A 23,339-nucleotide genomic window follows, 5' to 3' on the forward strand; every position below is an offset into this window, starting at 1 on the left:
GTGTTTGCAGGGTTTTGTTTTTTGTTTTTTGTTTAATCTGCAGAGCCTAGAGAGGGGCTACAGCCCCCGGCAGAAGAAGAAACTTAAAAAGTCTATAAATCTCTGCTCCCTACAGGGCCCGGGTGACATTTGCGGCAAAGGTCAGAGCTGCCAAAATAAAGAGCAGGAGACCCTCCAAGTGGGTGAGCTGGAGTCCCTCTGTCCTGAAGGAAGAGCCTTTGAAATAGCACTGGTTCTGTCACTGTGCTGGCAGGGTCTCATTCAAGGTCCCCTTCCTTTCTGAGGCTCAGTTTACTGCTACTGAACCACAAAAACGCCCCTCCATTAATAGAGTGCTTACTATGTGCCAGGCACTTGACATGCAGCATTTCATTTAACCTTTACAACAGCGTACAGAAGGGGAGGCTAATGATTAGCTCAATTTTTACTGATGAGGAAACAAGCCCAGAGAAAAGCAACTTGCCCAGGGTACCATAGCTATCAGGTAACAACCCAAGTCAAGGCCAAAGATGACCTAGAGAAAGAGCTCTAGCCCCAGCCCAGAATCTCCATCAGCAGCATTACCCTCTACTGCCCCCAAAGCCACCCTAAGTAAACATAACTAAGGGAGAAATAAAGTGGGCCTTCAAAACACAGCTTCTATTAATGTTTAAGCTCTTTATCTCTCCTTCCCACCAAGTTGCCCACCCCTAATCCCCTTCTATATAGGAAGTTTGGAGTTGCTGGGAAACGAATTGAAAGCCTGGGATTATTTCGGAGGCCCCTTCTGGCTCTGACAGACTGATTGCTTCAGGCCTCTCATGGTGAGGCTGGTGATTGGACAGGACTCTCTAGAGGTGACCTTTGTGGCCTGGGAGTCATCTTTTCTCCTATGGCCTGCCCAATGGCTCAGGTCCTTGAGGGTCCTGAAGAGATAGCCTTTTGTGCAAGTTCCTGGCTAAAGAGACACAAGGGACTGCCAGCCCCTACTTGAAGACCCCCGAGGCTAAGGAAGCTTACATCATGACTATAATACACTATTATTAACATGCTCTGTTACACTGAGAACATTCCGCGGCTCCACAACGTAATACCTAAAAGGGGCCATTTCTTGACTGCTTTCCTATGAACACTACATGTTTCATTTTGTTTTCATTGTTACTACAACTTTATGGAGTAGAAATTAATTTTTTCCCATTCTTAGATGAGGGTACAAGCTCAGAGGTTAAGTGAGGAGCTGAAGGCCACACATCTATCCAGTAGGGTTGGAAGATTCTGAGATTATGCAGTAGCTAAGTGTGAAACACCAGCTGTCCCAGGGTCCTGATTCGGATTCTCACCAGGCCCTCCAGGCTGGTGTGAGTCGTTGACCAGTAATTATAAGTTACCATCTCCAGTATTTGCTTGTCTGCACCCAAGGCTTGACCACCTGGCCTCAGATCCTGGGAAACTGTCTATCTTCCCCAGTCCCACCACTACTCATATAGTTCCAGATAGGCCCTTGAACTTCCTCAGGGTAAAATAGAGCCACGGCCCAAGTTATTTCCCTTTTGGGGGCCAAGTTCCTCATCAAGCGTGGAAGGCAATAGTTGGCAATCATTCTTTTTCTATTAACAGCATTGGGAAAGCTCGATTTTCTTTTGGAGAACCATCTTCCACTGTTGGCCCATGTTTTGAGGGGAAGATTCCACTCCAGGTACCAATATCTCTCTTGTCATGACTCTTTCAGCTGTAACTGGCAAACATCCACCTCAAACTGGTTTAAGCAAAACTGAAACATATACCAGAAATTAAACACATAAAACGAAACCTACCCTGGATATACTAACTCACTTAAATGGTACATCCTAGGGATGGCTGGATTTGGGTTCTGTTTATCTGAGTTCTGTTTATCCCATTTTACAGAAGGGGCCAACTGAGGCTCCTGGAGCCAGCGAGATTAGGCCAACAGGCCCCGTAAAAGAGATTGGTACTCCAGGTGGGCGTGACCCTCAAGCAGAGAACCCCGCCTAAACTGTCTCTCATTGGGGTGCCCTGCTCTGAAGGAGAAACTTTCGGGGCGTGGGGGGGCGGAGTTATGTGACCAAAGAGGAAGAGCCAGATACCTAAAGGGGTGGGGCTAGCGCTCAGGGGGCGGAGCCAGAGCTAGGGAGTGCAGAGCCAGAGGCGAGGCTTGACGGCCTCTAGGTGACTCGCGCCTGCGCGGTGGCCCCGCAACAGCGCCGAGGGCTGGGACTCCGATGAAGCTCCCCCTAGGAGGTCTCGACGGGTGCTCGCTCCGGCGTTTCGCGACAGTCGCTGGGTCCGGTCCGACGCCCTGCTGAGCCATGAGCAAGTGCGCGGAGGCGGCGGCGGTGGCGGCCACGGTGCCGGGCGCGGGCATGGGGAAAGCCGGGCTGCGGCCGTCCATGGTGCCCCGCCAGGCGTCCTTCTTCCCGCCGCCGGTGCCCAACCCGTTCGTGCAGCAGACACGGATGGGCGCGGCGAGTCGCCTCCAGGTGAGGGAGCCGGCGGAACAAGGGGCGAGGAGGAGGCACAAGGGGAGAGGCGTGGGTCTGACGGTGAAGGCAGAGGTAGGTGAGGGGCTTGAGGCCGAGAGGAAGCAGATCTGGGGGAGGGGCGTGGATCTGACAGGGGAGGCGGAGCCAGGAAAGAGAGGTGAGGGATGTGGGCCTGAGAGAGGAGGCAGATCCAGGGGAGGGGTGTGGGTCTGAGAGGGGAGGCAGGTCTAGGGGAGGGATGTGGGTGTGAGAGGGGAGGCAGATCCAGTGGAAGAATGTGGGTCTGAGAGAGGAGGCAGATCCAGGGGAAGGATGTTGGTCAGAGAGAGGAGGCAGATCCAGGGGAAGGATGTTGGTCAGAGAGAGGAGGCAGGTCTAAGAGAGGGATGTGAGTCTGATAGAGGAGGCAGATCCAGGGGAGGGGTGTGGGTCTGAGAGGGGAGGCAGGTCTAGGGGAGGGATATGGGTCTGAGAGGGGAGGCAGATCCAGCAGAAAGATGTGGGTCTGAGAGAGGAGGCAGATCCAGGGGAGGGATGTGGGTGTGAGAGGGGAGGCAGATCCAGTGGAAGAATGTGGGTCTGAGAGAGGAGACAGATCCAGGGGAAGGATGTTGGTCAGAGAGAGGAGGCAGGTCTAAGAGAGGGATGTGAGTCTGAGAGAGGAGGCAGATCCAGGGGAGGGATGTGGGTCTGAGAGGGGAGGCAGGTCTAGGGGAGGGATGTGGGTCTGAGAGGGGAGGCAGGTCCAGGGGAGGGATGTGGGTCTGAGAGAGGAGGCAGATCCAGGGGAGGGATGTGGGTCTGAGAGAGGAGGCAGATCCAGGGGAAGGATGTTGGTCAGAGAGAGGAGGCAGGTCTAAGAGAGGGATGTGAGTCTGAGAGAGGAGGCAGATCCAGGGGAGGGATGTGGGTCTGAGAGGGGAGGCAGGTCTAGGGGAGGGATGTGGGTCTGAGAGCGGAGGCAGATCCAGGGGAGGGATGTGGGTCTGAGAGGGGAGACAGATCCAGGGGAGGATGTGGGTCTGAGAGGGGAGGCAGATCCAGGGGAGGATGTGGGTCTGAGAGAGGAGGCAGATCCAGGGGAGGGATGTGGGTCTGAGAGGGGAGGCAGATCCAGGGGAGGGATGTGGGTCTGAGAGAGGAGGCAGATCCAGGGGAGGGATGTGGGTCTGAGAGGGGAGGCAGATCCAGTGGAAGAATGTGGGTCTGAGAGAGGAGGCAGATCCAGGGGAGGGATGTGGGTGTGAGAGGGGAGGCAGATCCAGTGGAAGAATGTGGGTCTGAGAGAGGAGGCAGATCCAGGGGAAGGATGTTGGTCAGAGAGAGGAGGCAGGTCTAAGAGAGGGATGTGAGTCTGAGAGAGGAGGCAGATCCAGGGGAGGGATGTGGGTCTGAGAGGGGAGGCAGATCCAGGGGAGGGATGTGGGTCTGAGAGGGGAGGCAGATCCAGGGGAGGGCCCTTGATATGACAGGGACAGTTGTCGGAGGGGAGTGTGGGTGTGACGGGGGGGGGGGGGTGGCGTGTGAGTCTGAGAAGCAAAGGCTCTGAGGAAGAACGAGATGTGGGATCTAGGAAGTGAGGGCTTTTGAAGGGACCACAAGTCTGGAAGGGGCGGAGGTGTAGGTGTGAGAATTGAGGACAAGTGGAGGATGGTCTGAAGGTGTGTGAGAAGAGAAAATGCAAAGAACATGTGGGTCTGAGAGGTGAGTCCTAAACAAGAGAAGACTGAGCAGGCCAGTGGCACAGGAAACATTCCATGCTGAGAAGGGAGATGAATCTGTGACAAGAACTTCAACTCGAGTTTGTTAGTGTGGAGTGGGGGCGGGGGGGGGCAGGGGGTGGGCAATCTATAGGAGAGTGGGCTTGGGGAAGTCTTTTTTTTTTTTTTTTTTTTGCCTTAGGGAAGGAGAGGAGGCAGTCTGGGATGTGAAGAGTGAGGGAGAACGCAGAGAACCCGGGTCTGGAATTAGAACAAGGAAAGAAGTAAGGCTGGGATGATCTAGCTGAACAGGGGCATCAAGGGGAGGAAATCCGAATCTAGGAAAAGGGATAACGTGGGTCAGCTTAACGTGTTTCAAAAGTCATCACCCTGGATCATTCTTCACTCCAACACTTCTAGAGTCAACACTTCTTCAAACTTTTTTCCACTGTTAAAAATTGCTGAATACAAAAAGGAAGTTTCCTTTTCTTTCCTTTTTCTTGTAAAGCGCTGCTTTTACCATTAGCAGTTACAACTCCCTCTTTGGACTTCCTCTTTGGTAAAGTTAGAGATCAAAGAACAAGATAGAATGTGCAAGCTACATTTGTCCTGTGTGTTCTGCATGAAAAAAAAAAGGGGGGGGGGGTTCATGTTTTCCTGTCCATCTCACACATTTCTTTACTTCAAATTTGAAATAGTGCAATATTTGCATAGCCCACTTATATGTGCTGAGACCATTGTCCTCCACAGTGGAGGCAGGTTAGAGTAATGGGCATCTGTTGAAGAAGGGTGTGAGAGAGGAAGAGGAAGATAATGTAGTAATACCTCTTTGTAAAGAAGCTAAATGTTTAAAAATTTGACCCTAGTGTCTTTAAATGGACAGATATTCCCTTTGTATCTTAAAATTTCTGAAACACTTCTAAATACATTGATTATCATACAGGATTAATTTTAGTCTGATTTGGTCAAATCAGTCATTCTTCAATGAAAGTATGTCTATTTGGCTTTATATTTTGGAGAGAGGGTCAAAGTGGTATATTTATATTTATTTATATTTATATTACATCTAGAGTAAATGGTTTTGTTTGTTTATCTTTTTATACATGACCTGTTATTGTTTGGAGAGCCCTTTCATTTTTTTTTTTTATATATGAAATTTATTGTCAAATTGGTTTCCATACAACACCCAGTGCTCATCCCAAAAGGTGCCCTCCTCAATACCCATCACCCACCCTCCCCTCCCTTCCACCCCCCATCAACCCTCAGTTTGTTCTTAGTTTGGAGAGCCCTTTCAAATAACTCTACAAGAGCTGTAGTATAATGGAAAGATCACTAGTCTTAGTCAGAAAACCTGCTCAGGCCCCGCCATTTATTAGTTGTATGACTTTGGCCAAGTTACTTAACCTCTCTGAACTTCACTTTCCTCATTGATTAAATTGGGATAGTCTTACATCAAAGGAGGGTTAAAATTAAGTGGGATAATGTGTGAAAGAATCTGGACTGTTTGCTGATCTTAATGTTGATAGCTATGCTATTTGTTGTCTACAAATTTTATACTCTAAAATTTACTACTTGTATTGAACGGAGTTGAATATAGTCTAGGTTTTTTGTTTTGTTTTGCTTTTGTTTTTTAAATTAAAAATATAGACCAGAGATACCAGAGAGGTTTCAATGTCTTGAACAGTCTGGGCAAAGGGAAGATTTAACTAGACTTGGTTGAAAAACAATGTTATCTATATTACCAAGTTTAAAAGGTGGATGGATATACTTTCATTTAAGTATGACTTACTATGATCAATTCAGACTCAACTTAACCTTGAATAATGATCAATATCTCGCTTAAGGACTGTTGTCACTTGTGTATCTCCCTGTAAGACTTAGCTTTGCCCTTCCTCTTCTCTTTCTGACAATTTAAGGGTCTGCCGCTTAGTGGCATGGAAATAAGTTGCCTGGCTTTCATTTCCTCAACAGAATATGGAATTGAAATGAGTGTTTGGTAGTAACTGTGGGGCACTTACCATACCAACAATATATATTTTTTTTCCAACAATATTTTTTGGATGTCTATTATGTACCAGGCACAACTCTAATTTCTGGAGATACAACAGTGGACAAGAGAAATAAGGACCCTGCCTATCTAAAGCTTATGTTTCACTGAAAAAGTTAAACAAATACAAAAAATATGAAATTCCATGTTTTAGTAGTCCTATGAAGAAAATCCAGAGGAGATAAACCTGAGAGTGTTGGAAGAAGGCCTCCCTCCAGAGATGATGTACCAAATGGAAATATGGTGGAGAATCCTTTTAATTTGTCAAAAGGTTCCTCAAAAATGGTTTATTTACTGTTAAATACCATTATTTGTTGCAAACCTGGAAATGGCACATAAAAAAGTTGCCCAATGTTTGACAACTTAATTAAATTTTGTATCAGCTACTAATTGTGAATGTGAGTAAATTGTATGAATATATTATAACTTCATTCTAACTGTCTGTTCAGGGTCTATGCTATGGTACTTTCTTGCAGTAAAGGTTATTTCTAGGTCATTTGCAAGACTGTTTGCAAGGCTTATTTGACCTGCCTTGGAGGTCACCCAGTGCAAACAGTCTTTTCTCCACTGGTGTTTGTCAAAAACAATCAGAGGCAGTTGCTTAACATGACAGCTGCCTGAGGCAGTGAATAAAGATTGGAACAAACAATAGGCTTAACCAAAAACCTTACAAGAAAAAGCTAGGGAATGAGATGTCCTTAAGGGACTTTAAAAAGATTTGACATATTCATAGGAATCTAGAAGGGCATCCACTTATATCGGTCTGTGTGTATACCCAAGGCTATACATGTGACCTGAAAACAAAACAAAACAAAACAACAGAATACCCTAAGCTCTCACCTCTAGCTAATCTTTAGGCTTTGTACAAACAGGAAGTAAAAGCTAAGGCAGAGCTGTGAACTTCTTCTTGGCTGTGTGTTGAAGATATGCTCCAACATACACACAAGAGATTCTTTGCAAACACTGGGAAACTTATTGGTTCTAGGCATGTAAGGAAATCTTATTTAATCATTAGCTGACTACTAAGCTAATTGGTCAGAGACTTCAGTAGCCACACATGACACATGACAAAAAATACAGGCTTTATAGAATTAGTTCATAAAAGTCACTGAGCAAACAAATAACAACAACAAACAGCAACAACAATAAACCCTGGTGATGGAAGAGAATATGATTTTCAGAGTTGTCATATTACTTAAAATGGTTTTTAACAAAAACAATTGCAAGATATGCAAAGAACAATAAAGTATGTCCCATAAATAGGAAAAATAGCAGTCAATACAAACTATCCTTGAGGAAGCCCAGATATTGGACCTACTATCCAAGAACTTTAAATTAGATACTTTAAATATGTTCAGATAACTAAAGGAAACCATGTCTAAAGAACTAAAAGAAAATATGAGACAATGTATCACCAAATAGAGATAGAGATAGAAATTATAAAAAAGAACCAAGGGACACCTGGGTGACTCAGTTAGTTAACCATCCAACTTCGGCTCAGGTCATGATCTCGCAATCTGTGAGTCGAGCCCCACATTGGGCTCTGTGCTGACAGCTCAGAACCTGGAGCCTGCTTCGGATTCTGTGTCTCCTTCTCTCTCTGCACCTCCCCCACTAGCTCTCTCTCTCTCTCTCTTTCTCTCTCTCTCTCTCAAAAATAAATAAACATCAAAAAAATTTTTTAAAGAACCAAATAGAAATTGTGGAATTAAAAAGTACAATAGGTGACATGAAAAATTCACTAGAGGGACTCAACAGCAGACTTGAACAAACAGAAGAATCAGCAAATTTAAAGATAGAGCAATTGAGATTAACTAGTATGAGGAATATGAAGAAAAAAGGATACAGAAAAGTGAGCAGAAAAAAGATACAGAAAAGAGACCCATAGAACACTATCACGTGTATCAACATAAGCATAATGGGAGCCACAGAAGGAGGCAAAGAATAATTGAAGAAAAAATGGCTGAAAACTTTCCAGATTCAGTGAAAAAAAAACATTAATTTACACATCCAAGAAGCTTAATGACTTCCAAGCATGATAAACTCAAAGATAAACTATACCCAGACACATCATAATCAAACTGTTAAAAGCCAAAGAAGAAGAGAGAATCTTGAAAGCAGACTCATCATATACAAAGAGATCTTGAATAAGATTAATGTCTGATTGTTCATCAGGAACCATGGAGGCCAGAAGGCACTAGGATGATATACTCAAAGTGTTGAAAGTAGAAGGTTGTCAACCAAGAATTATAGAGTCAGAAAAACTCTCCTTCAAAAGTAAAAGAGAAATTAAACAAAAACTGAGAGAATTTGTCACGAGCACACATTCCCTGAAAGAGATACTACAGGGAGAACTTTGGTTGAAATAATACTAGAGAGCAACTCCAATCCAAATGAAGAAATAAAAAAAAATACTGGTAAAGATAACTACATGTATAAATATAAAAAACAATATAAAAATAATTTTCACTTGTAAATCCTTTTGTTTTCTATGTGATTTAAAAGACAACTACATAAAGCATTAGAAATATGTGTTGATAAACATACAGTATATAAAGATGTAATTTGTATGACAATATAAGCAAACAGGAGGAAGGAGGAGATAGAGATATAGAAGCACAATTTTTGTATACTATTACAATTAAGTTAGTATTAATCCAAACTAGGTTAGTGAAGATGGGAACACTTACAGCAACCACTAAGAAAATAATTTTTTTTTTTTTCAATGTTTTATTTTTATTTTTGGGACAGAGAGAGACAGAGCATGAACGGGGGAGGGGCAGAGAGAGAGGGAGACACAGAATCGGAAACAGGCTCCAGGCTCTGAGCCATCAGCCCAGAGCCTGACGCGGGGCTCGAACTCACGGACCACGAGATCGTGACCTGGCTGAAGTCGGACGCTTAACCGACTGCGCCACCCAGGCGCCCCAAGAAAATAATTTTAAATGAAGTGACACGGGAATTAAAATGGTACACTATAAAAATATCTGTTTAACATAAAAGAACTTTATGGAGAAATATAGAAATGAAAATACATAAGATATGTAGAAAGCAAATAGTAAAAGAGCAGATTAAGTCTTATCAGTAATTACATTAAGTATAAATGGATTAAACACACTAATTAAAAGGCAGAGATTGGAAGAATGGATTAAAAATATATAATCCAACTCTATGCTATCTAAAAAGACACACTTCAGATTCAAAGACCCAAATAGGCTGAAAATAAAAGGACAGAGAAAGATATACCATGCAAATAGTAACCAAGAGACAATTGGAGGGGCTATACTAATATTAAATAAAATAGACTTTAAGACAGAAATTGTTACTAGAAATAAAGGAGGACACTTTATAATAAGAGGGTTGATTCATCTGGAAAATATAACAATTAGAGCCATATATACACCTAACAACAGAGCCCCAAATACACAAAGCAAAACAGATTGAAGGGAGAAATAGACAATTCAACAATAGTAGTTATAGACTTCAAGTCCCTACTTTCAATAGTAGAACAGTGAAACAGAGTATAAACAAGGAAAAAACTTGAACAACACATTAGCTAGCCCTAAGATATATATATGTATATATACATGTCTATATATATATATACATATACATATATGTATATATATATATAGACACTCCATCCAGCAGCAGCAGAAAATGCATTTTTCTCAAGTGCCCATGGAACATTCTCTAGGACAGAGAATTATAGTAGGCCATAAAACATGTTTCAGTAAGTGTAAAAGAATTACAAGAATATAATGTATGTTCTTCAACCACAATGTATCTAAATTAGAAAAAAATAACAGAGGGGCACCTGGGTGGCTCAGTCAGTTAAGTGTCCGACTTCAGCTCAGGTCATGATTTCACGGTTCGTGGGTTTGAGCCCCATATCGGACTCTGTGCTGTCAGCTCAGAGCCTGGAGCCTGCTTCAGATTCTGTGTCTCCCTCTCTCTCTCTGCCCCTCCCCCACTCACACTCTCTCTGTGTCTTTCTCTCTCACAAATAAATAAACATTAAAAAAATTTTTTTAAAAAGAAAAAAATAACAGAAAAAAAAAACTGGGAAATTCACAAATATGTGGAAGTTAAATTACCCCTAAAAATAAATGATTCAGAGACGAAATCATAAAAATTAGTAAATACTTTGAGATGAATGAAAATGAAGACACTATACAAAAACATATGTGGTTAGCATCATCTTAATACCAAAATCTGGAAAAAAAAAATGTTATAAGGAAAGGAAGTTACACACCAATTTCCCTCATGATCCTGATATAAGAACTCTTAAACTATTAGCAGGTCAAATATAGCAATGTGTGGAAAGGATAATATATCCTGTCCATGTTTGGTTTATCCCAGGAATACAAGGTTGGTTTAACCTACACAAATTTATATTTCAATGTAATTTATCATATTAGCCAAACATATGATAAGAAGTATATGATCATTTCAATGGATGCAGAAATTTTGATAACTCATTTGACAAAATTCAATATCCACTGATGTTTAAATAAATTTTCAGGAAAATGGAAATAAGAGGGAACTCTCTCAATGTAATAATAGGTATCTATGAAACACCTTTAGCTAGCATCATAATGGTGAAATAGTGAACCTGTTCCCCCAAAGTTTGGGAGCAAGACAAATATCTTGTTCAACACTTCTATTCAACGTTGAAGTGGGGGTCCCAGTCAGTGCAATAAAATAGGAGGAGAAAGAAACAAAAGACATACAGATTAAAAAGGAAAGAGAAATAAGCCAGTCAGAGAAAGGCAAATACCATATGATTTCACTTATATGTGGAATCTAAGAAACAAACAAACAAAATGAGCAAAGGGGAAAAAGAGACAAACCAAGAAACAGACTCATAACCATAGAGAACAAACTGATGGTTACCAGAGGGGAAGTGAGTGGGGACGGTGGATAAGATAGGTGATGGGGATTGAGGCACCTGTCTTGATGAGCATCAGGTGATGTATGGAATTGTTCAATCACTATATTGCACACCTGAAACTAATGTAACACTGTATGTTCATTATATTGGAATTTTAAAGTTTTAAAAATTAAAAATAAAAAAGCAGAAAAGGTATAACTGTATTTATTCACAGATGTCATGTTTGTATATGTAGAATATCCTAAAGAATCTGCAAAATGACTAGCAACCAGAATTAATATGTGAAGTTAACTAGGTTGTAGGGTATAAGCGTAAAACTTAAAATCAGTTATAGGTCTATATACTAGTAGCAAGCAATTGCCAAATAAAATTAAACGACCTTATTTATAATAGCAATAAAATAACGTTAAATAATTAAGAATATATTTAACCAAAAATATGTAAAACCAGTACACTGAAAACAACAAAACACCATTGTGAGAAATTAATGAAACTTAACATAAGTGGAGAGAGATATATCATGTTTATAAATTGGAAGAATCAATATTATTATGGTGATAATTCCTTCCAAATCAATCTATAGATTCAATAAACCCTATAGATTCATTGAAATCTCAAGAGACTTTTTTGTTTGTGTGGAAACTGAAAAATTAATTCTGAAATGTATGTATGGATGAAATGCAAAGGATCTAGATTAACCCAAAAAAAGTTTGAAGAAAAACCTGCAGAACATATACTACCTGATTTCAAGACTTACTAAAAAGAGTGACAGAAGTGGAGAGGATGAGGTATTGACAGAATAGATGAATCAATCATATCAACCAATAAATGAACCATAATAGAGAGCCCACACATATGTGTTCAACTGATTTTTTTAAAAATTTTTTTTTCAATGTTTATTTATTTTGGGGACAGAGAGAGACAGAGCATGAACGGGGGAGGGGCAGAGAGAGAGGGAGACACAGAACCGGAAGCAGACTCCAGGCTCTGAGCCATCAGCCCAGAGCCTGACGCGGGGCTCGAACTCACGGACCGCAAGATCGTGACCTGGCTGAAGTCGGACGCTCAACCGACTGCGCCACCCAGGCGCCCCTGTGTTCAACTGATTTTTAACAGAGTTGCCAAGAAAGTCATTATGGAGTATCAGGTCTTTTCAACAAATAATGTTGGAACAGCTAGATAAAGCTGTGGACAAAAACAAACCATGATCCCTACCTCACACCACACACAGAAAGTAATTTAAGATGGGTCATAGACCAAAACCATACAGCTTCTAGAAAAGAATGTAAAATATCATCGTGACCTTGAGGTAAGTAAAGATTTCTTAGAAAGGACACAGAAAACTAAAACTAAAACTTGATAAATTAGTCTGCGTCAGATTTAAAATTCTTCTCATCAGAAGATAATCATTAAGAAAATGAAAAAGCAAGCCATGGAATGGAAGAAAATATTTCAATATTTTAATACGTATAATGACAAAGGTCTTGTATGTGAAACATATAAAGAACTCCTACAAATTGGTAAGAGAATGACTAACAACCCAATAAACATAGACCAAAGATTTGAACAGACACTTAACATAAAAAGTTAGAGGAATGACCAGTAAGCACATGAAGAATGTGCTCAACATCATGGTTCATCAAGGAAATGTGAATTAAAACCACGTTGAGATATTATTTTATGCCGCCTTGAATGCCTACAAAGACTGACAGCACCGAATATTGGTGAGGATATGAAGCAACAGAAACTTCCATGTTTTGTCAGTGGAGACATAAAATCATACAATCCGTTTGGGAAACTGTTTGGCAGTGTCTTATAAATTTATCCATTCTGACCCAATGGCTTCACTCCTGGTGAAGTGAAAATGTATGAGCACCAGAGATTTGAGCTTTAATGTCCATGGGAGCTATATTCATAATAGCTAAAAACTTGTAATAGGCCAAATGTCCATGAGCAAATGAATGGATAAATGAATCATGATATATTCATTCAGTGGAATAATACTCTGCAATTTAAAAGACTTTACCATGTTATGTATTGACATTATGTCTTTTCGGTACATAATGACGACAGGTAGAATCTAAAAAATATGAAGGGAAAGAAGCCAGACAGAAAAGAATGCATACTGTGTGATCTCTATGTGACAATCTAGGACAGGCAAGACTAGGGTGAAAAAGAGCCTGTCAGTGGTTACCGAGGGCCAGGGAGGGTATACTAAGTGCTGAGTGGCACAAAGGAACTTTTTTGGGTGATTGGACTGTTTTATATCCAGGTTGTGGTGGTGTTTGCATAAGGATATATTTGAAAAACTCATGCTCTCTACACTTAAAATAGGTGCATTTTATTTTATGTAAATTATGCCTTAATAAAGTTGATTTTTTAATATTTATCTTAGTTTCGAGAAAGAGTGAGGGAGAGAGAAAATCCCAAGCAGGCTCTGTGCTGTCAGCACAGAGCCCCATGTGGGACTTGATCTCATGAACCATGCGATCATGACTTGAGCCAAAATCAAGAGTTAGACGCTTAACTGACTGAGCCACCAGGCACCCCAGAAGTTTTTTTTTTAATGTTCATTCGTTTTTGAGAGAGAGATAGAGCATGAGGGGCAGAGAGGGGGTCAGAGGATCCGAAGCAGGCTCTGACAGCTGAGAACCTGATGTGGGGCTCAAACTCACAAACTGTGAGATCATTACCTGAGCCGAACAAAGTCGGGTGCTCAATCAACTGAGCCACCCAGGAACCCTGATTTTTTTTTTTTAAAAAGAATACCACCGGGGCACCTGGGTGGCTCAGTCGGTTAAGCGTCCAACTTCGGCTTAGGTCATGATCTCACGGTCCGTGAGTTCGAGCCCCACGTCGGGCTCTGTGCTGACGGCTCAGAGCCTGGAGCCTGTTTCAGATTCTGTGTCTCCCTCTCTCTCTGACTGTCCCCCGTTCATGCTCTGTCTCTCTCTGTCTCAAAAATAAATAAACATTTAAAAAAAATTAAAAAGAATACTAAGACCAAATGTTGGTAAGGATGTACAAATGACTGAAATTCCCATACATTGCCAGTAATACTTTAAAATGATACAACCACTGTGGAGAGTGGTGTGGCAATTTCTGATAAAGTTAAACTATCTATGACCCAGCAATTCCACTCCTAGGTAGTTACTTAAGAGAAATGAAAACCCACATCCACAAAAAGTCTCCTAGAAGAATGTTCATAGTGGCTTTAGTCATAAGAGCCCACAACTGGAAACAACCGAAAGATTCATCAACAAATAATAGATCAACAGATTGTCATGTAGGCAATACACTGGAACTATATTCTGCAATAAAAAAAAATGAATTACTGATTTGCAAAATCACATAGTTGAATTTCAAAACCCATTATGTTAACTGGGAGAGGGTCAACGCATAAGAATGCATGATGTATGATTCATTTATATGACGTTCAAGAACAGACAAAACTAATCCATGGTGATGGAAATCCAGAATTGGTTGCCTGAAAGGGTAGGGATTCACTGGAAGAGGCCCAAGATGACTCTCTGGATGGTAGACATGTTCTGTGCCTTGATTGGTGTTGCAAGGGTACATATTTATCAAACCTCACTGAATTATGTACTTAAGATCTGTGCATTTTCCTCATATGTAATTTTGACTTCAAACATGCACACATGCACACAGATAACTTGATAGAGATTGAATTGTATGTTAAATCCTTTGATAGGAAAGTGGAACAATTTTGGTGTCTCTCATAAATTGTTTGATGATGCTCAGATTTCCATCAAGGGGCAATAGAGGCAGAAGGACAGCACCGTGTGACGAGTGCAATTGGCTAATAGAAGAAAGGTAATCTGGTATGCATAAGGGCCATGTATTTAGAAGTCAAGATGGTATAGGATGAAGATCAAGGGCTTTGTAACCACGCCGGGTTCAAACCCTGGTGCTGCTACTTGGTAACTGTGATCTTAAAGTAGCTTCACTTAGCTTCCTCTTTGCCATCCCTTCCTGGAGGTAAAGCAACCTAAGGTCATAGGAATCAAATAGGTCACCACCTGCCAAGTGCTTAGAGTGCCTGCTTCCTAGTAAGCCCTCATGTGTTGTTGGTTATTTTTAGTTTTCATTCTTCTTCCTTATTTTTTTATTGTTATTTGTACTTTTCCCTTCTCCATCTCCTTATTGTTATCAATTATAAAGGGCTGGCAGGTATAAAAATCATGCATTTACTCCTTTACACTCTAACACCTTCATTAACACTCTTCCTTCCACTCAGCTCTCAAAAAGCGATTTCCCCTCTCACTTTGCTAGCTTCTGCTTGTCTTTCTTTCTTTTTTTAAAGTTTATTATTTTGAGAGAGAGACAGAGAGAGAGACAGAGAGAGAGACAGAGAGAGAGACAGAGAGAGAGTCCATGAGCTGGGAAAGGCAGAGAAAGAGGAAGAGAAAGAGAGAGGGGGAGAACCCAAGCAGGCTGTTGCACTGCCAGCACCGAGCCCGATGCGGGACTCAAACCCATGAACCGTGAGATCATGGCCTGAGCCAAACGAAGTCAAGACCCGGATGCTTAACTGACTGAGCCACCCGGGCACCCCTGTGCTTGTCTTTTGAGACCATTCAGCCTTCAACTCCTCCAGGAAGCTTTCCCTGACTGCTAAGTCAGATACTTTGTTTCTATCACCTTCCTTGATAAATAGATCAAGTTGTCATTATAGTACCTGGTTTTATTCACTGTTGCTTTTGCCAGATGTAGTTTCTTTTCCCTTGTGCTTAGATTTTCACGTCTGGTTCATGTTAATGTTCAGTTTATCCTTCAGTGAACACGTGAATAACACAAAACTTTCCTCTTACGTGTTTCAGTCTGATAGCCAGAACATTCCAATATTGTCCACTCATCTTTTTTTTTTTTTAATCAATTTTCACTTTCAGATTTTCCTTCTTGGAATTATCCTGCTTCCAATCCGTGTCTTACTGGTTGCATTAATTATATTACTGGCATGGCCATTTGCTGCAATTTCAACAGCATGCTGTCCTGAAAAGCTGACCAATCCAATAACTGGTTGGAGGAGGTAAGAAATAATAATGTCTAAATGTTAGCTAAATCAAGATTAAAGAAGCAATTACTGTGGTTTAGTCATCAATCAGTAGTTTTATCTAATGTTGCCTACTCACTATTAACCATTTATTTTCTTTTTCTCAGACGAAACGGTTCTTAAATTCATCACATATAGAAACTTTTGCCCAAGCGCCTTATGATAATTTTCTGTTGAAGTTGTAATTTCCCAATATTAAAATATTGTTTTCCGAGTCATTGCCAAAAAGTGAGAGGTCCCTGATTCTGGGAAACCCAACTAGTACACTTGAAACCTTTACAGCTGAAAACTATGTGTCTTTCCTCTGCTGTCCCTCAGTCATGACATTTACCTTTGTCCCTCTGTAGTAACTACATACTTTCTGCCGTGGTGCAAGTAAGTGGATCAGCTATAGTGTATTTTTGAATATTTATCTAATCAGCAGGGTAGTTGAGAATAAACTCATCACCAATTAATAGTTACTGGTAAAAGTTCATTCCCATTGGACAGAGCCAACTTGTTGCCGTAAGTATGTCCTGAGAGTGAAGGCTTGTAAGGTGGGCTCCTTGGAATAGAAAGCCGTAGGTGAGGTGCAGGGCACCACTGAACTCTCTAAAATTGTCCACTTTGTTTAAAATTTGTATGCTACATAGGGTCTATTCCTTTCTTCCAAATCTCAAATGAGAATGTCCTCCAAAAATTTTGAAGATCACTGTTCTAGAAACTTTTAAAGAAATATGCAATTTACTCTTCAGTTCATGTTCTAGTGAATAATGTCAACATTCAGCATAAGACTGGTTTCCAGTGGAAGTGAATACAAGGCTGGCAGTGTCCCCAGAGAATAATACCACATCAATCCTTGCAAATCATAATCCTTTGCTTTATGATTCAAGGCCGTGTGTCCCTAAAAAATACTTTAAGAGAGATTTTTTTTCATGACTCGCCAATTCCTTTCAATTATCTCTTTGGTTTCTGTTGTTAACAGCTTATGAAGCCCTATCATGATGGAAGGAGTCGTCTAAGAATCCAGAAAACAGATTAAATAAGTGTTAGAAAAGAACGTTCTGGGGGCCTGGGTGGCTCGGTCTGTTGAGCACCAACTTCGATTCAGTTATGGTCTCGCTTTGTGAGTTCAAGCCCTATGTCGGGCTCTGTGCTGACAGCTCAGCCTGGAGCCTGCTTCAAATCCTCTCTCTCTCTCTCTGTCCCTCCCCCGCTCATGCTGTCTCTCTGTCTCTCTATCTCTCTCTCTCTCTCAAAAATAAAATAAATATGAAAAAAAAGAAAGTTCCATTTTTTCCAATTAAGCAAGTATTTCTACTTCCTCTCAAACAGGTAACATTGAAATTAATTATGCAGCCCCAAACTTTTAGCCCTTTTAAAATCCTTTAAAAAAGTGTTTAACAGCTCTGAATATGGGATATTTTAGAATGCGGTTGTCAAAATCTACACCACTTTAAATCAAAAATAAGTGTGGAAATTCGGTAAAGGGGTGAGCTTTTTATCCTTATGTAAAATAGACTCTGAACTCTAAACAGCAAGAAGGAGAGAGACGGTCATTTCCCTGTGCCCTCTGGAAAAGTACATTGGCTTTCTGTGTCTCACTTCTCCTTACTGTGGAATAAAAGTCAGAGAAACTTCCTCAGTGACTAGTTGCTTAATAGCCCCTCGCTGTATTGCTACAAGACTACTGAGAGAATTAGACAGGAAGTCTGCTTTTTAAAGCTCTCATTAGATGTGTTACGGGAAAGACACATGCTTTGTTTTCCATGAAAACTGCATGCCTCTTCACATACTCAGATATCCATCCTGTGTTTGCATTTCTAGGAATGTGTTTCTGCTTCCCAACTCAACTGAGCTTATCAAGGACAGGGACTGGATAGTCTTAGTCTTCTGTGTCCAGCAGAGGTCCTGGCACAGTTTGATGAATTAATTAGTCTTTAATGGCACAAATTCTTTTAAATTTTTTTAAATGTTTGTTTATTTTTGAGAGAGACAGAGACAGAATGCGAGTGGGTTAGGGGCAGAGAGAGAGGGAGACACAGAAGCAGAAGCAGGCTCCAGGCTCTGAGCTGTCAGCACAGAGCCCGACGCGGGGCTGGAACCCACGAACCGTGAGATCATGACCTGAGCCGAGGTCGGACGCTCATCCGACTGAGCCACCCAGGCGCCCCTGACATAAATTCTTTTTAAAAAAGTAAGCAGTTAGATTTCTGAAATTGTGTAAGTGCATCTACGTTCCAGGAAAGCAACATGGTGACTTTAGCTTTTAAGATTTTTGATGATGTCTAAGAGCTATAATGACATAGGTAATAAGGCTTTAAAAAATTATTCCTAAAATAACTGAGGACTGATGCAGCATGAGAGTTCTAAAAGTGTCTGGGGAGATAGCATCATTGTTACACAAATGTGCATTCCCAAGGTCACTCCTGTGAAGAACAATACTGATTTGGATTTCTCAGTGGGGGACGTGTGTTGAAGATTCATTTTTATCCCTCTGTAGTCATAGAATCATGGAGCCACTTAGTAGCCATATGTCCTTGGGAAATTGTACTTCTCTGTGCCTCAGTTTTCTGATCTGCAAAATGAGGATGCTAAAAAATAAAATCCATTTCATACAATTGGGCTGAAGATTAAATAAATTAATAAATGTAAAGTACTTAGAATAGTACGCGGCAAAAAAGAACCCCATGTAACTGTTAGCTATATTCTTCTTAGCTCATATTTTAAAATGAAGTGTTCTGACATGTTTGGGTTTTTGTATTGTGTTTTAGAGTAAAGCCCTGCTGTTAGTTGAGATTAACAAAGCTAATTGTGTCTTTTCTTTTTTTTTTTTAATATTAATTTCCAAAGGAAAATTACTCAACCAGTTTTGAAGTTTCTGGGTCATGCCATGTTCTTATCCATGGGATTCATGGTTACCGTGAAAGGAAAGGTGGCAAGTCCTGCGGAGGCACCAATTTTTGTCGCTGCCCCTCATTCAACATTCTTTGATGGAATCGCCTGTGTCGTAGCTGGGTTACCTTCCATGGTGTCTCGAAACGAGAACGCACAGGTCCCTCTGATTGGCAGTAAGTACTTGTAAGACAATATAGATATTTTCATGCTTGGGGTTCAAATTTGTGAAAAATCATATATAGTTTATCGGTAGGCTTTTTAAAAACTTTAAAATAATGAAACACTTCAAAGCGATTTATTCACTTTTTAAAAAATGTTTATTTATTTTTGAGAGAGAGAGAGAGAGAGAGAGCAGGGGAGGGACAGAGAGAGGGCGACAGAGGATCCGAAGTGGGGTCTGTACTGGCAGCGGAGAGCCCAATGCGGGGCTCGAACTCACGAACGTCGAGATCATGACCTGAAGCCAGATGCTTAACCGACTGAGCCACCCAGGTGCCCCTATTTTCTTACTTTTAATGAGGAACTATATTTTCAGAATGAGTTTGTGATAAAGTTTAGAGACTCCCCTACCTGTACCCTTATAATTCTTAATAAATTCATATCTTTATCAGGGTCCAGTCACTTCTTTTTGTTCTTATATAGCTAGAAAGACCGAGTTTCAAGTACCAAACATGCTTGATTTTCTGGAGGGAGAATTGAACCAAAGAACTGGTGAAAACACTGTGTTACGTGCTATTTCACGAATTTCTCTTGAGAGTATTAGGCTCACACTCACACGGAGTCTTTCCTCTTAACTCTGTTTTCTTACTATTGTCCCAGAATCTCCATGAAGGACCTGAAACTCTTTGAAAATTATGATGTAGAACTATAAGTACTTCCTGCCGTATAAAATAATGAAGCAAATGAAATGCTTATCCCACCAGGTGCTATGGTCTCTCCCTAGGGTGTGAGTCTCTAAGTGACTGGTCCCGGTTGCCCCAAGGTTATTGCAAGCCACAAGTGGTGACAGAGTGGGTGTGGAGGTTGCCTGAGGTTGCCTTGGCGCTTTGGAGAAACAGTCGTGTCCTCAGCTTTGTCATTCGGCTCAGAAAAATTCTCTCTGTCTCTCTTTCTTTCGCTCATTCTTTTTTTTTTCCTCAGTGTAGCCGCAGTGCTTTGTATCATATGGCATTTTCCTGGAAAGCTGTTTAGCAATGGAATTTTGGCAAATTGAGGTTTATTTTGCGTGCCTGAGGAAGCTACCTACTCAGAAGACTGTCGTGCTGAAAATTTTAGTAAAATTAATAATTGCCCCTTATTCGTATGCACTGTGAATTCACATAATCAGTTTTCTTTTTTTCTCAAAATTTGTTTAGTGTTTATTTATTTTTGAGAGAGAGACAGAGAGACAGAGTGTGAGTGGGTAGGAGCAGAGAGAGAGGGAGACACATAATCCAAAGCAGGCTCCAGGCTCCCAGCTGTCAGCACAGAGCCTGATGCGGGGCTCAAACCCACAAGCTGTGAGATCATGACCTGAGCCGAAGTCTGACGCTTAACTGACTGAGCCACCCAGGCGCCTCTGGAAGCTAAATTCTTATAAACTTTAAATTGGAGGGTTTTTTTAAAAAAGTTTTCTTTGATTTGCTGTATTTTAATTTTACATAACACTTGTTTTATGATTCATACAGTATCATTGCTGTGATAGCTTTAGTCAAAAAAAAAAAAAGACTCAGTTGTGACCTTTTGTTTGTTTTCAAGGACTTTTACGAGCTGTGCAGCCAGTGCTGGTGTCCCGTGTAGATCCGGATTCTCGAAAAAACACAATAAATGAAATAATAAGGCGAGCAACATCAGGAGGACAGTGGCCGCAGGTAAAACACAGGGGACGTTCATTTAGAATACTGTGAGTTTGTTTCTTGTTTGTGTACTTGGAAATGGTTTGGCTCCACAGATGGCAGTATCTGGGGACACCTATGCTAGGTGTCTTCAGCATAATAGAAGCAGAATAAATGAGTGAGTATTCAGAAGCCTTCTTCCCCAGGAGATATCCCGTGGGATTAAATGTATCATTCTTTCTTATTCTCCGGACACTTTGAACCAATTTTTACTTTGTGTCATAAAAAAATACATTCTCTGAATTTATTTATAATCTTAAAAGACAGCCTATCAAAGCTCAATTATACTCAACAGTATGGTACGTTTATTGGGGGAAAAAAAACGATTATGATCTTAGTCTTATCCAAAGTATATTTAGACAGAGCTTTTCAGATCAAGGGGTATATAAGGAATCACCTACAGAACTTTTCCAGACTCTCCCATCTCACTACCTCCAACCCCTGGAATGCCTTTGGAAGGTAAGGGGAGGGGCAGCAGTTACTGGATAATTCTGATAAGTATCGCTCTACCTTGGCCCTGTGATCTGGCCACCCATGATGATGCGTAGATGTTAAAATACCAAGAGGAGTATCACCCAGCAGGAGGTTTCAGAAACCCAGGGATGTGAGGAATGATTTAAAAAGTGACCAGGAGGAAGTGACACTTGCAATAAGGGTTTGACTTTTCTCTTTGGATCCAAGGACTATATCTAGGATTGTGGGCAAAAGTTAACAAATAGGTAAGATTTCAGCTCATTTCACCCACCTCAAGGAACTCTCTGTCCAGAGACAGAATGATCTGATCTGAAATCCTTTTCTAGAATTTTCAGGCACTGGCTAAGCAACAACTTGAGCGGGGGGAGGGGAGTGTTGTAGAAAGAATTCAAGCACTGGAAAGGCTATATGGCTTTTAATGCCCCTTCCAGATCTGAGATTTTATGATTTACTCTATATCCGTTCATTGTTAATGGAGTAGCTGTAGAATTTCCGTTGAACGAACCATGTTTGATAGTGTATCTTGTTGTAATAGGAAACCTGTTTTGTTTTTTGTTTTGTTTTGTTTTTCAATTGGGGGATGAAATTGCACACACAATTTTTATTTTATAAGTAGCCTGTCATTGTGGCACATTAGGCTGATTAAGTTTTCCCTTTCTAATTATTAAACGATGCAAATACTAACTAAGTACACATACTAACTGCTGTGGGTGCAGGATTTTTCTTTTTTGTTATTTTGTGTACTTGGCAATTTACTCGTTGCCAAATCCTGAAATCCTTAGCAAATCCAGCCTGTTCCATTAATGGGGAAACTAACTGTGCTCTGTGTCTTTCACTTGAAGAACACAAAGGCCTATGTTAAATGCTAAAAACACTTTCTCAAACAAGATACTAAACTGTATTCCATATGTCTACTAATTCAAGGGAGCGTAAAGCATACTACAAGTATTTCCTCCTTTTTGCTTCCTCCGTATATCCATAAACTATGTGTTGTAGGAGGGAATATCATTTAACAGGGAAAACAGAAACAAGGAAGTAGGAACGATTTGGTGAAGGATGTATAGCAGTAGAGGAAAGAATCTAATGTGCTCTTTGACCAGGTCTCAGGGTCTATATCTTCTTTTAAGTTTATTTCAGATCATTAGCATCATCATTAAGAAACATTTGCTAAGTGTATTTTCTATTCAAAGCTTTAATCCGTTTTCTAATTACCTTAATGGTCAGACGACAGTTCTTTTAGAGGAAAACTGAATAATCTGATTCTAGTTTTCGGTAGAATCAAGTGTTAGCCTTTTATTTCATTTTCGTCTTCTAAGAATTGGCAGCTATTTGTGAAGTCGTAAGAAACTGAGTAAAGAGGTAACCGATTCATTAGACTGAAATATTAAATCTATGTATTCCTTTTCTCCCAAGATACTAGTTTTCCCAGAAGGTACTTGTACTAATCGTTCCTGTTTGATTACTTTTAAACCAGGTGAGATCAATTAAATTATGTACTATAACAAACTATGGAAGATTTCTCAAATGATTGGATACTAATACACAAAACAATCTGTTAGTTTGTTCTGGGTGTTTCTTTTCCGATAAAAAGTTTTTAATACAGTGAATCTGCAGAACTCCTTTACTTTCTCTTTTGGTATCACAACCCCTTCTTCCTTGGATAGTTGTGTGTGTGTGTGTGTGTGCGCGCGCGTGTGTGTGTGCATGCACACGCACACACATGCACACACATATCCATGCACACGCAGAAACCACTGGCAGATTTTTCTTTTCCTTCAAGGCTACCCTCACAGACACCCCAGGTCCTGTGTTTTCTAATAGAAAACAAGTGATCATTGTAATGCCTTCAGATGCCTTCTACACTTCGCTCTTTTTTTTAATATTATAAAGTCATAAATTTCATAGCGATGTATAATTTC

The 23,339-nt window shown here is 40.8% G+C and overlaps 1 protein-coding gene across 3 annotated transcripts in view; it reads left to right on the plus strand.

Annotated features, from left to right (window-relative positions):
- The first annotated feature begins 2,125 nt into the window (after window positions 1–2,125).
- LPCAT2 (lysophosphatidylcholine acyltransferase 2) overlaps window positions 2,126–23,339 on the plus strand; it is a 70,346-nt gene continuing 49,132 nt past the window's right edge. The window contains exons 1-5 of one of the 3 annotated variants that reach the window (XM_045442788.1): window positions 2,126–2,477; window positions 16,032–16,171; window positions 19,028–19,245; window positions 20,810–20,922; window positions 22,834–22,894. In XM_045442788.1, coding sequence (XP_045298744.1) covers window positions 2,307–2,477; window positions 16,032–16,171; window positions 19,028–19,245; window positions 20,810–20,922; window positions 22,834–22,894 — 703 coding nt within the window. In that variant the 5' untranslated portion in view covers window positions 2,126–2,306. The remainder of the gene's footprint in view (window positions 2,478–16,031; window positions 16,172–19,027; window positions 19,246–20,809; window positions 20,923–22,833; window positions 22,895–23,339) is intronic. The other 2 variants (XM_045442790.1, XM_045442789.1) reach the window with 2 other exon arrangements.

Source organism: Leopardus geoffroyi, chromosome E2 (genome assembly GCF_018350155.1).
Source record: "Leopardus geoffroyi isolate Oge1 chromosome E2, O.geoffroyi_Oge1_pat1.0, whole genome shotgun sequence".
NCBI classification, from domain to species: domain Eukaryota; kingdom Metazoa; phylum Chordata; class Mammalia; order Carnivora; family Felidae; genus Leopardus; species Leopardus geoffroyi.